This window comes from Lithobates pipiens, unplaced genomic scaffold (assembly GCF_037356315.1).
Source record: "Lithobates pipiens isolate NorthernLeopardFrog02 unplaced genomic scaffold, aLitPip1_a1.2 Scaffold_1, whole genome shotgun sequence".
NCBI lineage: Eukaryota > Metazoa > Chordata > Amphibia > Anura > Ranidae > Lithobates > Lithobates pipiens.
The window spans coordinates 44,409,140-44,427,891 of NW_027507685.1; the positions used below are offsets into that span (position 1 = coordinate 44,409,140).

General features: G+C 39.9%; 1 protein-coding gene across 1 annotated transcript in view; it reads right to left on the reverse strand.

Moving 5' to 3' along the window:
* Nucleotides 1-18,331, reverse strand: part of BRS3 (bombesin receptor subtype 3) — a 30,192-nt gene extending 11,861 nt beyond the window's left edge. Inside the window, exons 1-2 of the mRNA XM_077490426.1 lie at nt 17,710-18,331; nt 15,729-16,080 (exon numbers count right to left, since the gene is read on the reverse strand). Of these exons, the coding sequence (XP_077346552.1) occupies nt 15,729-16,080; nt 17,710-18,155 (798 nt within the window). The 5' untranslated portion in view covers nt 18,156-18,331. The remainder of the gene's footprint in view (nt 1-15,728; nt 16,081-17,709) is intronic.
* Between the last annotated feature and the right edge of the window lie 421 nt (nt 18,332-18,752).

Genomic DNA, 18,752 nt, shown 5'->3' on the forward strand with positions numbered 1-18,752 from the left:
ACGGAGATGAGGCCCCTGTTAAGGACAGGTGTGCCCAATCCCGAATGTATTCTGTTGTTCAGGTGCAGAAACCGCAGGTCACTCGTATGGAGCAGAGACGTACTAGAGCCGCTCATCCTTCTGGTGAACTGGCAAGCACCAGCGGCCTAGTACACCCTGGACCTACATCCAGCACTGCAGTAACACGTGGTGACGTGGCGAGTCCCATAAGTGCAGTTCAAGCTGGCGAGGTGGCAAGCACAAGTAGTGTCCCGCTGCCACCAAGAAGAAGACAAAGACAGGCCCGTCGTACCTATAGTGCCCTTCCTGCAGAATTCGCCAATCCTATTTGGGTGCCCACATCTTCTGCAGAACCCGTACTTCCCCCATTCACTGGCCAACCTGGCATTAACGTGGAAACAGTTGATTTTACGACACTTGACTTTTACTCACTGTTTTTCACCGAAGATCTCTATAGATCTATTGTGGACCAAACCAATTTGTACGCTGGTCAACACATCGCCACTATTCCCCAGTCCGCCCTTGCCAAACAATGGAAACCAGTTACGGTTTCCGAATTTAAAATCTTCCTGGGCCTCTCCCTCAACATGGGCATAACCAAAAAGAGTGAGTTGCGGTCATATTGGTCCACTGACCCAATTCACCATATGTGCGTGTTCTCTGCTTCCATGTCCAGGGCACGATACGAGATGATTTTGCGGTTCATGCACTTCAGCGACAATGAACTCTGTCGTCCTCGTGGAGACCCTGAATACGATCGGCTCTACAAAATTCGGCCCCTCATAAACCACTTCAACCAACGTTTTGCAGACTTGTTTACTCCCGATCAAGTTGTCTGCGTTGATGAGTCCCTGATTAAGTTTTCTGGTCGCTTGTCATTCAAACAATACGTCCCCAACAAGCGTTCCAGATACGGGGTCAAGATGTATAAGCTCTGTGACAGGGCCACAGGCTATACACGTAGTTTCATGGTTTATGAGGGTAAAGATAGTCACGTAGAGCCGGAGAACTGCCCTGACTACATAGGAAGCGCTGGCAAGATAGTGTGGGACATGGTGTCACCCTTATTCGGAAAGGGGTACCACTTGTACGTGGACAATTATTACACAAGCGTGCCACTGTTTAGTCACTTGTTTGATCAGCAGATTGGAGCATATGGCACCGTGTGACCTAATCGCCGGGGCTTTCCCCAGCGGCTTGTAGAGTCCCGTCTTAGGCTGGGGGAGAGAGCCTGCTTGTGCAGTAATAATTTGCTCGCTATGAAGTGGAGGGATAATAAGAATGTTTTCGTTCTTACCTCCCTTCATGCAGACACGACGGTCCAAATTCCTACGGCGACTGGTATTGTGGAGAAACCCCTCTGTGTCCACAAATATAACCTTAACATGGGAGGGGTGGACCTCAATGACCAGTTGTTGGCGCCGTATCTAGTTGCCCGTAAGGCCAGACGCTGGTACAAAAAAGTGTCTGTTTATTTATTCCAATTGGCTATACTGAATGCTTATGTACTACACAAAGCTTCAGGACGGACTGGATCCTTCCTTAAATTCCAGGAGGATATCGTCAGAGCCCTTCTGTATCCAGACGGTGCTCCACCTCACCTTCCCCTACCAGATGCAGTAAGCCGGCTGCATGAGAGGCATTATTCTTATGTCATCCCGAGTACCCCTACCCAACGAGCCCCCCAAAGAAAATGTCGTGTCTGCAGAAAGCGCGGATATAGGCGTGACACCCGTCATTATTGTCCCCGCTGTCCTGACAATCCTGGTCTTTGCATTGGTGAATGTTTTGAACGCTACCATTCACTAGTTGAGTATTAGCGTAGGGTACAGCATTGCACAGGCTAGGCACACGTTCACAGGGTCTCCCAAGATGCCATCGCATTTTGAGAGACCCAAACCGCTGAAACCGTTACAACAGAAGTGTTAAAGTTACATAAAAAAGTGTTTAAAAAAAAAAAAAAAGTAAAAAAAACAAAAAAAATATAAAATAAAAAAACAAAAAATAGTTGTCGTTTTATTGTTCTCTCTCTCTCTATTCTCTCTCTATTGTTCTGCTCCTTTGTACTGTATTCTATTCTGCAATGTTTTATTGTTAACCATTTTTTGTTTTCAGGTACGCCATTCAGCTATAGCGTGGATTTATTTATCTTGACAGCAACAGCGTTTGCTCCCACGATACGTAAAGCCACGACTCCAGCGCTGTCGGAGGTGATTTCACCACCACAGTTAAAAAAGAGCATATATGCCGAAGCATGGGGGCATAAGGGGTGGAGGAGCGATCTGCTTCTACCTTTTGCGGGAGGATGCCCCCATGCTTCGGCATATATATATTTTAGGCACAGATTGTGTTAAATGTGTTATTTTTTGCTATTTTTTTTTTTTTGTATTTGCTTTGCAGGTATGGTACGTCTTACTGTTATACTGTAATGTTACTTTGTTTTATTGTTAACCATCATTTGCTTAGCAGGTACGCCATTCAGTTGCAGCGCGGATTTATTTATCTTGACAGCAACAGCGTTTGCTCCCATGATACATAAAGCCGCGACTCCAGCACTGTCGGGGGTGATTTCACCACCACAGTTAAAAAAGAGCATATATGCCGAAGCATGGGGGCATAAGGGGTGGAGGAGCGATCTGCTCCTACCTTTTGCGGGAGGATGCCCCCATGCTTCGGCATATATAAATGGTGCATGTATGCCCACCATTAAAAGTGGGTGGATGAAGGGTGGTATCTAATGGTGGGCATACCCACCGATCAATATTTTTTTTTCGTTCAGCACACAGGCTGCATAAAAAAAAAATTACAATATATGCCCAACCAGTTCCAGCAACATACTGGTATGTTGCGGGACTTTGAGTCCTTTTACCAGAATGATGCCTGCAGGTTTAGGTATCATCTTGGTATCATTCTTTTCAGCCAGCGGTCGACTTTTATGTAAAAGCAATCCTAGCGGCTAATTAGCCTCTAGACTACTTTTACAAGCAGTGGGAGGGAATGTCCCCCCCCGCACCATCTTCCATGGTTTTCTCAGGCTCTCCTGTCCCAACAGGGAACCTGAGAATGCAGCCGGTGGTTCCGCCAGCTGACCATAGAGCTGATCAGAGACCAGAATGGCTCCAATCATCTCTATGGCCTAAGACACCGGAAGCTACGAGCATTTCATGACTTAGATTTTGCGGGATGTAAACAGCGCCATTGGGAAATTGGGAAAGCATTTTATCACACCGATCTTGGTGTGGTCAGATGCTTTGAGGACAGAGGAGAGATCTAGGGTCTGATAGACCCTAATTTTTTTTAAAAAGAGTACCTGTCACTACCTATTGCAATCATAGGGGATATTTACATTCCCTGAGATAACAATAAAAATCATAAAAAAATATATATAAATGAAAGGAACAGTTTAAAAATAAAATAAAAAAGCAAAATAAATAATAAAAAATAAATAAATAAAAAAAAAACACCCCTGTCCCCCCCTGCTAAGGCGCAACGTCGAACGCAAGCGTTGGTCTGGTGTCATATGTAAACAGCAATTGCACCATGCATGTGAGGTATCACCACGAAGGTCAGATCGAGGGTACTAATTTTAGCAGTAGACCTCCTCCGTAAATCTAAAGTGGTCACCTGTAAAGGCATTTAAAGGCTTTTAAAAATGTACGTAGTTTGTCGCCGCTGCACGTTTCTGCGCAATTTTAAAGCATGTCATGTTTGGTATCCATGTACTCGGCCTAAGATCATATTTTTTATTTCATCAAACATTTGGGCAATATAGTGATTTTTAGTGCATTAAAATAAAAAAAAGTGTGTTTTTTCCCCAAAAAATTTGTTTGAAAAATCGCTGCGCAAATACCGTGTGAAAAAAAAAAATGAAACACCCACCATTTTAATCGGTAGGGCTTTTGCTTTAAAAAAACACTTCATGTTTGGGGGTTCAAAGTAATTTTCTTGCAAAAAAAAATATTTTTTCATGTAAACAAAAAGTGTCAGAAAGGGCTTTTTCTTCAAGTGGTTAGAAGAGTGGGTGATGTGTGACATAAGCTTCTAAATGTTGTGCATAAAATGCCAGGACAGTTCAAAACCTCCCCAAATGACTCCATTTTAGAAAGTAGACACCCCAAGCTATTTGCTGAGAGGCATGTCGAGTCCATGGAATATTTTATATTTTGACAAAAGTTGTGGAAAAAATACATTATTATTATTATTTTTATTTTTTTTGCACAAAGTTGTTATTAAATGATATATTGCTCAAACATGCCATGGTTATATGTAAAATTACACCCCAAAATACATTCTGTTGCTTCTCCTGAGTACGGGGATACCACAAGTGTGAGACCTTTTGGGAGCCTAACCGCGTACGGTACCCCAAAATCCAAGCACCACCTTCAGGATTTCTAAGGGTGTAAATTTTTGATTTCATTCCTCACTGCCTATCACAGTTTCGGAGGCCATGGAATGCCCAGATAGCACAAAATCCCCCCAAGTGACCCCATTTTGGAAAGGAGACACCCCAAGCTATTTGCCAAGAGGTATGGTTAGTATTTTGCAGACCTTCATTTTTGTCACAAAGTTTTGAAAATTGAAAAAAAGAAAAAAAATATACATTATTTTTTTTTTCTTCATTTTCAAAAACAAATGAGAGCTGCAAAATACTCACCATGCCTCTCGGCAAATAGCTTGGGGTATCTACTTTCCAAAATGGGGTCATTTTGGGGGGTTTTGTGCTATTTTGGCATTTTATGGCCTTCAAAACTGTGATAGGTAGTGAGGTGTGAAATCAAAAATTTACACCCTTAGAAATCCTGAAGGCGGTTCTTGGTTTTCGGGGCCCCGTACGCGACTAGGCTCCCAAAAACATGTGGTATCCCCGTACTCAGGAGAAGCAGCAGAATTTATTTTGGGGTGTCATTTCACATATGCCCATGGCATGTGTGAGCAATATATCATTTAGTGACAACTTTGTGAAAAAAAAATAAAAAAAAATAAAAGTTTTTAATTTTCCCGCAACTTGTGGCAAAATATAAAATATTCCATGGACTCAACATGCCTCTCAGCAAATAGCTTGGGGTGTCTACTTTCTAAAATGGGGTCATTTGTGGGGGTTTTGTGCCATCTTGGCATTTTATGGCCTTCAAAACTGTAATAGGTAGTGAGGCGTGAAATCAAAAATGTACGCCCTTAGAAAGCCTGAAGGCGGTTCTTGGCTTTCGGGGCCCCGTACGCAGCTAGGCTCCCAAAAAATCCCACACATGTGGTATCCCCGTACTCAGGAGAAGCAGCAGAATTTATTTTGGGGTGTCATTTCACATATGCCCATGGCATGCGTGAGCAATATATCATTTAGTGACAACTTTGTTAAAAAAAAAATAAAAATAAAAAAGTTTGTAATTTTCCCGCAACTTGCGGCAAAATATAAAATATTCCATGGACTCAACATGCCTCTCAGCTAATAGCTTGGGGTGTCTACTTTCTAAAATGGGGTCATTTGTGGGGGTTTTGTGCCATCTTGGCATTTTATGGCCTTCAAAACTGTGATAGGTAGTGAGGAGTAAAATGACATATGTATGCCCTTAGAAATCCTGAAGGCGGTGCTTGGCTTTCGGGGCCCCGTACGCGGCTAGGCTTCCAAAAAGTCGACCACATGTGGTATCCCCGTACTCAGGAGAAGCAGCAGAATGTATTTTGGGGTACAATTCCACATATAACCATGGCATGTGTGAGCAATATATCATTTAGTGACAACTTTGTGTAAAAAAAAAAAAAAAATTTTTTTGTCATTATTCAATCGCTTGCGGCAAAAAAATAAAATATTCAATGGGCTCAACATGCCTCTTATCAATTTCCTTAGGGTGTCTACTTTCCAAAATGGGGTCATTTGGGGGGGTTTTGTACTGCCCTGCCATTTTAGCACCTCAAGAAATGAGATAGGCAGTCATAAACTAAAAGCTGCGTAAATTCCAGAAAATGTACCTTAGTTTGTAGATGTGACAACTTTTGCGCAAACCAATAAATATACAGTTACTGACTTTTTTTTTACCAAAGACATGTGGCTGAATACATTTTGGCCTAAATGTATGACTAAAATTGAGTTTATTGGATTTTTCTAATAACAAAAAGTAGAAAATATCATTTTTTTCAAAATTTGCGGTCTTTTTACGTTTATATCGCAAAAAATAAAAATCGCAGAGTCAGTCAAATACCTTTAAAAGAAAGCTCTATTTTTGGGAAGAAAAGGACGCAAATTTCGTTTGGGTACAACATTGCATGACCGCGCAATTACCAGTTAAAGCAGCGCAGTGCCAAAGTGTAAAAAGACCTCTGGTCATTCACCAGCAAAATGGTCCGGTCTGAAAGTGGTTAAACCACTCCCACTGTTACTCAATACTCATAATTTGTTGTGACATGCTACGTGAGGCACACAAAACTTGTTTCTGCTTTTACCTTTATGGGCAGATTACCTTTATAGGTATTGTATTGCTGACATATTAATACTGTTTAAATATTGATTAAAATTAACCTAGTCACAGTAAGGGCCGGTTCACACTGCAGGCGCGGCGAGGCGTCTCCGACTTGCCTCGCCGCGACCTGCGGCGACCTCAGCGGCGACTTGCAGAGGACTTCTGTATAGAAGTCAATGCAAGTCGCCCCCGAAGTCGCCCAGAAGTAGTACAGGAACCTTTTTTCTGAGTCGGAGCGACTCGAGTCGCTCCTCTCAGAACGGTTCCATTGTACAGAACGGGGGCGACTTGCGGGAGCGAGGCGAGGCGAGTCGTGTCGCCTCGCATCGCCCGCTGTGTGAACCGGCCCTAAGGGGCAGAGGGCAAACTCATGATCTTGCATGCATGTCCACTGCACTCAGAAAATGCTCCTGAATACAGTGTTTACCTAAGTAGTTGCCCAAATAGCTTTAAGGCCCCTTTCACAATGGGGCAGGAGCGGCGTCGGCGGTAAAACTGCGCTGTTTTTAGCGCTGATTTGCTGTCGTTTTAGCGGCACTATTCGGCCGATATCGGAGCTGTTTTAAGCCTGCTAGCAGGCAAAAAGGGGTTAAAACTGGCCGCAAAGCGACGCTGCAGCAGCGCTATGCCAGCGCTATGCCAGCGGTATAGCCGTGCTGCCCCATTGATTTCAATGGGAAGGAGCGGTGAAGGAGCGGTGTATTCACCGCTCCAAAGATGCTGCTAGCAGGACTTTTTTTTACCATCCTGCCAGCACACTGCTCCAGTTTGAAAGCCCTTGGGACTTTCACATTGGAGAGACAGCAGAGGCTGTTTCAGGGCACTTTGCAGGTGCTATTTTTAGCGCTGTAGCACCTGCAAAGCTCCCCAGTGTGAAAAGGGCCTTATGGTTAATTGGCCCAAGCGCTCAGCCTGGAATTGCCCTTGTGATCTTCTTTATTTATAAGTAAAGTTACTGTTGCCCAAAACATGACCCAGTGGCTTTATACAACCCACCAGAGTTCAGTATGCAGCTCCCTCTACTGCAGACCTGGTGGGCTTTATGTTGGGATCACCACTTATTAGAGGGTAACACTTCAGGCCCACTATATTTACCACGTTAGTTACCACTGTAAATTTCTCTGTTTTAAATAAAATCAGTTTCAGGCAGAAATACCAGTAAACATAGTACCATAGGTACACGTCTGGGCTACTGGTGGACTATAATTGCTTAATTCCCAATGTCCTCATTCCTTATTCTGAAGGTAATAGCCCAGTTTAGTAGAGTTTAGAACAGTAAAAGGTCAACCAGCTTTCAACTGTATTTAAAGGATAACTAAAGGTTTGTGTTTAAAAAAGCACAGAGGGGTCCCGATCCTCCTCTTCTGGGATCCCTCAACGGTGCTCCTGGCTCCTCCTGTTCTCAAGTTCTCCGTTAGAGAGCCTTTTTCCCTCGGGGCACTCGTGTGGGTGCACTCCAGTGTCCCGCTGCTGCCTTTTATTGACACAGACAGCAGGACTCGGCCCCGCTCCCCCAGAACCCGCATCATTAGATTTGATTGACAGCAGCGGGAGACAATGGCTGCACTGCTATCAATCTATCCAATCAGGACCCGAGACACCGGCTATAACTGGTGTGCTCATCACTGTCGCTGGAAAGACTGGGTTCAGCTAAGTAAAATAGGGGCTCTGGGGGGCTGCTGCAGCACAGGAGGTTTTTAAACTTAATGCATAGAATGCATTAAGGTGATAAACCACAAGCGTTTATAACCCCTTTAAAGTGTTCCTATGCCTTGATTATAGACAATGAATGATTTACATATTCTTAAGAAGCTTTATGGTCACAGCATACATTTTCATTTTATAACATCAGCATTGTAAGAACAATACAAACAATAGTTAATACCGACAATCCAATATAAGCTTACTTGAAAAATCTCCTTTCATGTTGTAAGTTCTGCCTGTCTACTGACTATCTCTTTCCACAACTTTTTGGATTCCCTGCATGCTTTGCAGCTTTTCCTCTTTTATTTACTTTCAATTTCTGAGGACTACATATCCCATGGTACCTTGCTGCCTGCAAGCTGTAATTCCGCTACTGACTCCACATTCATAGCATTCATAGCGGAAGTGACACCAAAACACAGCACTGTCCATACATGTAAAAGTCCACCACAGGGTACCACTACACCCAGCAATTCAGAAGCTCAAGTGAACTGAATAATCCCATACAGTATATATGATATACTGTATACAATGACAATACTTTTTTTTTTAACAGAATACAATGACAATATTTAAATAATTGTATCTAATACGGCATATGATAATCATCTTCTACAAATACATGAAAATATGAACAGCTCCCCCTTCTGGTCACAAATATGGACTACACCGCACTCCGGATCAACCATAGCTTGACCAACATACATATTGTTAACAAATGTCAAAAACAAAAAACAAACATAGAAAATTAAAAATGAGAATTACAAAACAATATAAAAATATATAAATGATTGCATAATGACGATAATGAGGGTATGACCCATAAATCAACTGTTAATGGCCCATTCAACATTTAGTCCCCATGGATTAAACGTTTTTGGGGTCAAAAATTCAACGGGTCTGCTGGCAAGAAATTTGTCTCTTTAAACTACTACATCACCAATGTGGAATGTACTACTCTAGCTAGATAAACTGTAAACAGGAGGAATCTTTATTAATCCTTAACCTACTAGAAAAGCTTAGAGAGGCTATGCCCCCTAAAGGCCTTTCTAATATTGGCGAGATGCTCACCAATCCTCGTATTCAGTGCCCATGTGGTTCTGCCCATATATTGCAGGCCACACAGGCATCAATAAGGTTAACTACCCCTGTAGTACAATAGGTTATGAAGTCCTGTATGGGATATTCCCAAGATGTAACTCTGTTGGTGAATGATGCAGTACGGACAGCATTAGAATTCTTACACACATTACACCTTTTACATGAGTAAAAGCCAGCTAAATTACCAAACATTTTACCTTGGGAGGTGTTTCAGCCAGATTGGGTGCAATCATGCCCCTAAGGGTAGGTGCTTTTCTAAAAATAACATTCTGCTTACCCGCAAGGGCAGGGCCTAAAATCCTATCCACATTCAGAATGTGCCAGTGCTTTCTTAGTATTTTATTCACCAGGTGTTCAGTGTTGATATTGAGTGTGCAAAAGTCTTAAGAAATGCCAATTAATGTTTATTAGAATCCCCAGCCATTCTAACCTTAGGAGTCAAAAGAAGATTTCCTTCCAAGGCCGACAACCCTTTAGGAGAAATTTCTGCTCTAGGATACCCTGATGACAACCCTTTAGGAGAAATTTCTCCTTTAAAATGCCTGTTTGAATCAAAAAACCCTACTTTCTTGAACAATTTTTTCTGGAATGTTGAAATTGAATTTTAGGAATGGCTCGCAACCAAGTAGGGTGATGACAAACCCCTATTGGTATAAAACCATTCCAATCTGTGGTTTCAAGGAATGTGTTTTAGTCGGAAGTCCTTTAAAAATAATCAAATCCAGGAAATTGATTGATGTAGCACTCCATTCATATGTAAATATAATACCCCAGGTATTGGAATTTAGATGCATCATAAATGCATGAAGAGAATGCACACCCCCCCACCATAGGAAAGAGGCGTCATCAATGCAAAAATATTGAATTCCTATCATCCCTTGCATAAATGGTCTCCTTTTTCTAACAGCGCTTTAAATAGGCAGGGAGAAAATGTATCCCCCATAGCCATGCCCATGCTCTGTAAGTAATAATTACCTCCATAATAAAAGTAATTATGTTCTATGGCGAATTGCTATAACTCAAGAACAAACTTTTTTGTATAAAAGGCACCAACATATTAAGACAATAAGAATTAAGAAATAACTCGCTGCCTCATACCACCTATGATGGAGGATGATGGTATAAAGTCAAGAGACGTCTGCAGTGACAAGCAGCACAGTCCCTTCGATCGGCAATTGGGACAACTCATTAATAATCTGCATGGTATCTTTAAGAAAATTCAGAAGTTATTGATTGCAAGAAAAAGTTTTTGGAAATTGGAAAAAAATTGCCAATACATGATGTGACAGAATCAATGCCACTCACGATTGGTCTTCCAGGTTTTTTTTCAAGATTCCTATGTACTTTTGGTAAACAATACACTATGGGTATCCTAGGTGCCAGCAGTATCAAATATGCTTTCTCTTTTTTTGTCAATCACCCCAGCCTTAATACCTGCTTGAATTAATTTATCCAATTGCTTTTTAAATACATTAGCTAGATCCCTTTGATACCATAGGTCTGTCTATCAGATAAAAGATTATCATTGTCTTCCAGGTAGTCATGCTTTTTAGGCTCCATACACACTAACTCCTAGAAGCTATTAGCATTTTTTTTTGCTCCTAGAAGCTAAATAGTGTTATCCTATGTGTCCATGCACACTACTTTAAGCTATTAGCATTAACAGAGTTTTTTGAAGCACTTTTCCAGTAGAAAAAAAAAAAAACACTGAAAACAACGCTCCTAAATATTTTTTACTGCTTCTAAATGATCCTAATAGCTTTTTTTTTTAGCTTTTTTTTTCTTTATGTACTGCAAAAAATGCTAATAAAATGCTAATGCTCCTAAAAGTTCTATGCACACTAGCATTTTTCATAAGCTCAAAAAAAGCTAGAAAAAATGCTGGATGAAAAATTCTGATAATAGCATTTGTGTCAGCTTTTAGTAGCTTTTTAGTAGCTTTTAGAAGCAAGTATTTTTTGCAGTACATGAAGAAACAAATAAAACTAAAAAAAAAAAGTTGTTAATAGCATTTAGAAGCAGGTAGGAGCATTTAGGAGTGGTTAGGAGCATTCAGTGGTTTTTTTTTTTTGTTTTTGTTTTTTGCTGGAAAAATGCCCCAAAAAAACTCTACTAAAAATGTTTTTATTTTCTGCTCTTAGACACTGAGGCTCATAAAATGTTAATAGGCTAAAGTAGTGTGCGTGGACACATAGAATAACACTATTTAGCTTCTAGGAGCAGAAAAATAGCAGCTTCTGGGAGCTTAAAAAAAACACTAGTCTGTATGTATATGAAGCCTAAAAGCTACTAAAATGCTACTAGAAGCTGTCACATCAGCATTTTTCATCCAGCGTTTTTTTTGAAGCCTTAAGCAAGACTATCCCCCCGCCCTTATCAGAAGGTTGTATGACCAGGTCTTTCCGGGTACACAGGGACCGCACTCCCTCCTGCAAGTTTTTTTTGGGGCGGGGGGTGCTTCTTCTTGCCTCCCCTGCATCCTCTCATTTTCTTCCTTTTGAAGTTGTTGGGTCCTTACTCATATTAACTAAATGTATGTTGGTTAAGCTATAATTGATTCGGAGTGCGATGTAGTTCATATGTGTGACCAGAAGGGGGAGCTGTCCATAGTTGCATGTATTTGTAGAAGATGATTATCATATGTTGTATTAGGCAAAAATAATTGAAATCATTTAAATATTGACATTTTATATATCTTATATATATGTTATTATTAAGTTCAATTGAGCTTTTTGCATTGCTGGGTGTAGTAGTAGCCTGTGGTTGACTCCCTTTTACACGTGTGGACAGGGCTGTGTTCTGTAGACCCTTCCGCTATAAAAGTTGTGCTATAGACATCCCAGGTTAGTCTCCATTCCCACAGGATGCCTGTTACAGGGAAACGCGTTGGATGGAGTCGCATCTGTGACGTTATCACTATGAGGCTTCTCCTTCTCAGTGCTTTTGTATGAGATTTAAGCTGGATGGGATTTAGCAAATTTAGTGAGCAACACTTATGTACCATTCGTGGGGACACCACTGCTGCAAACGTCTTGTGGGGTCACATATCCTCTTGGAGGTCCGATGTTCAGAGCATCAGCTCTCTTCTCTAGTAGAGCGGGTCTGATCTCTATAATTTGAGATCAATGTTGTCTGGTAAGTGGCTTGAGTGTCTGTGGGGATAGCACCTTTGAGCATGGCAGGACTAATTTGTGTCCAGCGCCGAGCACGTTTAGTCACTAGGAAAATATTTCTGTGGCTTTGGACTATTCACAATATATATATATATATATATATATATATATATATAATGTAACTTTTTTATATTTATTTATATGGTAAATTATAGGGTGTCACACTTTGGTTTGCTACAGTATATTCATATGTATATTATTTAAAGGGATAAGTGCACCTTCACTTGAATCAATCTAATCATATATATTTATGGGATAGGTGCACACACATATCTATCCTGTATGAGTTCCTCATGCTCCCAATATGCAAACTTCCCTATATGACCCAATGGGAACAGGACTTAAGCCCCACCTTTGACATTGAGGAATGCCAGGCAATAGCATATGATCTAGCAAAAGCATCTCTTAACACTGCTCTAGTGGAGTCTAAAACACTATTGCGGTGGTATATGGTTCTGGTGAGAGTGGCCAAGATATATCCACAGGCCTCTCTGTGTTGTAGGTGTTTTGGCCAATCAGGGACTATGTTCCATGTATGGTGGTAATGCCCCAAACTTACAAGGTTTTGGATCCAAACCTTCACCTTAATAAGCACCGTAACGGATGTTAATGTCTCCAGGACCCCTAAAATAGCCCCGTTCCAAAAACTTGACATAAAAACATCTAAATATAAATAAAAATTGATAGCTTACATGATTCTGGCAGCCTGAATTGCCATAGTTAAATGCTGAAATCAACCTTTTTATATCTTTTAAATATGTCGAGCATAAACTGAACTGGATAATGATCAATGATAAATTATCATCTATTCTCACCAATACGCAATCAAAATTTGATAAAATGTGGCAGCCATGGATTCGCTATCTAGATTTGGGTGTAGTATGCTCCAGAGATTCCCTCAATGACCTTCACTATCTTTCTCTCCAGCAACAATCTCTTCTACTATTATCTGTACCTTTCTTGTGGTCACTTGGTACATATACAATGTTGCATACATTTTTTTTTTACTTTTAATTCAGTCATTTGTTCATGTTTCCATCTATTAAATCTCCTGCCCTTGTTGTTTTAACTTTGGATAGTAAAACATTTTTTTTCTGCCAGTAAATACCTTATACAGACCACTTCCAATTTCTTGTCTGGAAAAAAAAAACTAGGCTTATGACATCATGCACAGCTCTGTCTCTCTCTCACTCTCGTGAGAGTTTGCCAGGAGGGGGGGATGAGTCATAAGAGGGTCAATAAGAGCTGCAGAGCTGGAGGTGTGCCTCTGTGTAAATCCAGGAATGGAATAGACAGCAGCTTCAGCTGCCCACAGTTGAAATGGCTGCATCCGGACTCAGTGGAGGGAGATTTCTGCAGCATATTTGGCAAGTACAGAAGCACAGTACAGAAGCAAGTATATTTGGCAAGTACAGAAGCACAGTATAAAATAATATGCAAAGTGGTTGGAAAGAAACGTCAGAATGGCAAAGATGTTTTTATTACAAATTATGTGAGCAGACTGCAGTTCCTCTTTACCTACCTTTACCCCTTTAACTACCCATCTATCCTCGGGTGTGCACCCCTAGAGGGTTTACACTCATGATTTATTTTATTTTTAATTTTTTTTCATATTGATGCTATGTGTCTTTATTGTACTCAAATTCAAAGTGCCTACTCTGTTATTTTGTTATCTTTCCATTAATAAGGAAATCTGTTACTTGAAGCCTTAATAAAAAAAAAGACTGAAATATAAAATGTATGAGCGCATATCTTACAAGCACTCTGAATCTGTAAGAACATATGTCACTATTGATTCAGATACAAGCCATGTGTTGCCCAAAATTCATTTTGAGTCTCTATCCATATGTTACTCATATATGCATCTTGGATTTTACTGCATGCCCGTGGGAAAAAGTACTTCCACTGAATTTGTCAGGTACTTATCATTAAAGATATTGCTATTATTTGACTGACTTGAAGAATAATTCTACCTTTCTCAACCAAGGGCTGTGTTGTTGCTCAAAATCTAATATGCAGTTTAGAGCAAGAGCCTTTGTAATGTCCCACAGGCCTAAAACATAGAGCTTAATGACTATCCTGCCAAAAACAAATATTTCAGTGATAGGTGATTATGGTGGTTAGAAACAATTGCCTGCTTTTCATTGTTGTGTTTATCTGCAGTATAAGCTCTTTCCAGAATCCCCCACATACTACTCTGGAGTCTCGCTCCACCTACTAATGAAAAAAGGGACATTTTTACTGCCTTCTCAGTAATATATCACGTGTGAGTATAAGGCCTTGTTCACAGAGGCATACTACATTGTACACCTGTATGAAGGCCATGTTTGCCAGAACAAAGATGCACAGGTGCTCAGTGTATCCCCATGCAGGCAGTCCAATTCATGTCAATCAGCTGCACGGACACAGCTACTGCTCACAATTTGACAGCTGCAGGAGTGAGAGTGCTTGGCCTTGCACACAGACAGGGTGCATTTGGGACCATGCACCTGTACCCGCACCCGCAAGGATGCCAAATTGGTAGCAGCAGCTGTCTGTGCAGCTGCTGTGTTCCAGTTGACACAAACAGGACTGCAGGCACAGTGTTGTACAGAACACCTGTGTCCCCCCGTGTGGGCAAAACACAGACCCTACATGGGTGTACACTGTAGTATGCCCAAGTGAACGAGACTTGCAACCTGGTGGTAAAAAATGAAAATGGGCCTTTGGGACAATAAAGTGTATATACTCTGAAGACAAACAGAGTCATTGACTATGCAGAATTACAAATGCTTCGGAAGCTAAAACAGTACATATGCTGTAGAGCGGGGATATGTAATTAGCGGACCTCCAGCTGTTGCAAAACTACAAGTCCCATCATGCCTCTGTCTCTGGGTGTCATGCTTGTGGCTGTCAGGATCTTGCTATGCCTCATGGGATTTGTAGTTCTGCAACAGCTGGAGGTCCGCTAATTGCATATCCCTGCTGTAGAGGTATTTGCGTGTTTAGCTGTCTTTTCTGGACTGCTGTTTTGATGTCTTTTTATTATACAGTATATTACAAAGAATACAGCATGCAAGGGTAACATTATCTTTTAGCACTGTAATGGTGAAATAACTGTGTAAAATTGGAGAATTTGATTGGATTACACTGGTAGAATTTTTGGGAACTAGTAGTCAGCATGTGCGTCAACTTGCAAATACCAACTCATTACTAAAGTATTACTTGTAGCTGGACTGGGTACTACCTGAAGTAAGAATGCCTTCCTCCAGTTGAACACCTCTCCCACTTTAGGAAATACTTCAATGTAACAAACCTGCTTGCGGGCATGAGTGTGCTCCTCAGCTGGCATGTTGAATGTGCTCTTGTACAGTGTTTTAGCGATAAGGAAATAGTAGGCAGAAATGATTGATAGTGGTACGATGTAAAACACCAGGAAGCACATCAGGGAATGAGCCTCTTGTAGTATTTTTTCAGAGACGGGATAAGGAGCACAGGCTTGAAAGGATGAGTTTTTGTCTGGGCTGCTGAATTCATACAGATCTGAGAATACCGCTTCTGGAGTCGCCAGTAACATAGAAATGATCCAGACACAAGCAGCTTTACCACATGTCTTCAATACCGCATCTGACGTTTGCAGCTCCAAAGGTTTTACTATAGCTCTGTATCTGTGTGAAATATTAACATGCAGTAATTAATGATCTGAAAAAGGCTTACTGCATCAGTTGTGCAATTTTGTTAAATAGCACAGTTACTATTTCATCATACAATGGTAATTAAGCCTTTTTAAATATTTAGCTGAAAATATTTAGTGTTTGGAGAGTACAAACAGAAAAAAAAGGCAGCATTTAATTGGAAAAATAAAGAAATCACTTACCAGCCAATGACGCCTAATAATTAAATACATCACAAATGTCTTATCAGTTTGCTTTTATACATAGTTAACTGTTTTACACATTTACTGAAATGTATTCTATTTAATCTAATACAAGCAATAGCAGAAAATGCAGACACATTACATTTTGCGTTAGTTATTAAAGCTTTTTTTTTTTTTTTTAATACATTTTATAGCCAAGTGCTAACAGAAATTAGTAGATATTATCAATATTTTAACATCCCAGCAGTTTTGCCTTTTGAGAATACATGCTTTCATCAAAAGCCTGCTCATGCAAACATAAGAATTTAACACCTTCCTTATCATGTCAGACATATACATTTCTTTTGCTCACATACAAATTACAACTTTTTATTGTAGTAAAATATTACATTCACTGAATGGCACATACATTAGCACAGTTGTAACTATGAAATCTTGAATATAATTTTAATTTGCAATAAGTATTGTTATAAATGGCACACTTGCTGTATAATGTTTGTATATTGTGTGTGTCTATCTATCTATCTATCTATCTATCTATCTATCTATCTATCTATCTATCTATCTATCTATCTATCTATCTATATAGATATCTATATATATATATAGATAGATATATTGTTTATATGTTTGTTCTCCTTGTTCTTGTAGAATTTAGAGTCTCTTGGCACTTCATTTTTTAACAATAATATGCCTGCTAGCGTGTAATTTAATGATGCATAATAAAAAAAAAACACCCAAGTGTATAACTATCCATTGAATACAAATCTATCACATGTGAGGCAAGACCATGATTTTGTAAAGCAAGCAAAAATGCATCATACTTCCTAAATTCATGTTTTATTGCTGAGCATTTAGTAGTGGAAAATAAGCAGTTTTTTTACATCTTCAGAAAGCTAAATAGAAGCTGAATAGAGGTCTCATCACTGTGTGTAGATGCAGCAAATAAATATTTACCATGGATGTGCCCTGTGAAATTTTTGCTATATAAGATTAATTCTGAAACATTGAAGCTATTCACTGTAGTAGTGGACTGCAGCATATGCAAATACTTTTGCGTTTTGTCCCTTCACGGTACCCATAAACATTAAATGATCAATTTGGACATTTCTATATTAGAACATACTCCTGATTCTCAGGGTAATAGCCAATCAGCTGTTGGATTTCTTGCCTGAAAAAGCCTGCATCACTACATTGCCCATTTTATGGACAGCCTTGGAATGAAGAAAAGAACAAGATAAGGATATTTTAGGCAATATTTGTTGGGTCAAACATTATTTATTTTAGCAGTATATGAGTAATGGAAATATAATAATAAAATAAATCATGAATCCAATTTAGTAAAATAAAATCAATAAGATCTGTATTATTACCACTCTCACAGATATCAGTAAGATAGAGAATTTAAAAAATAACCTACCTGTCAGCACTAAGGACAGTTAGTGTAAATACAGATACACCGACAGATGTGAGTTGTATGAAAGAGATCACTTTGCAGCCAACTCTTCCAAAAAGCCACGTGTCCACCATGTACCTAGAGGCGTCCACTGGAACACATGTCAGCAGAAGAAGCAAATCTCCAAAAGCAAGGCTGGTGATGAAAATATTCGGAACGGTTTGCATTGACTTAATCTTGAAAAATACTTTGATAAGTATTGTGTTCCCTAGGAGACCGACTGAAATGATAAGAGCATATGTGACAGAAATAGTTGCCAGGATTTCCAAACCAGGGGACAAGTCGACATTCTCTTCTCCGTAGAAAAGGGCACTGTCGTTCCAGGATCGGAAAGAGACAGTGCCATTGGTGACAGATGACGGTGTCTGGTTAAATGATGGAAAATTTGCAGGCATATTGTTTTCCATCATGAGAGTAAGTCTTTTTTCCTCTTAAAAGTACCTCCCGTGTAATGTGAATTTGATAAGATGCATCATTACAGTAAGTAATGGAAATAGTTCTAAAGTCAGAGTTTCACTTGATGCATTTAAATCCTCACGCGCTCCCCCTGAATGGAGAACTGTTTTCAGTACCCATCAGTCTTGCAGAGTGCTTAGATCCTTTCTTACAATTCAGCACTGAGAAGTGTGGGAGGTGCTGCAAATTAATACTGAATTTCCACATAGGAATCCTGGGAAATGGGTCTTCCACATATTACTGACAGTTAAATTGTTTTTCTTTTTCTATTAGTGGTTATATAAATTTTAAGTATATTTATACAGAATCACTTCATTTTGTAAATTTTTCCTCCTGTCTTTTAAACAGATATAAATAACTTGCCATAAAAGCTAATATGCAGGGTTTTGTTAAATTATTCATATGTTTCGTGCTTTATTTAACCATACTAGTTATACTGTGTGGAAAAGATGTAGGTCAACAATCTGAGAAACAGAATAAAAGGATGTGAAATGGACTTACTGTACAGAACAGAATTTTACCAACTGATGTAAGAACAAAAGTCAGACTGG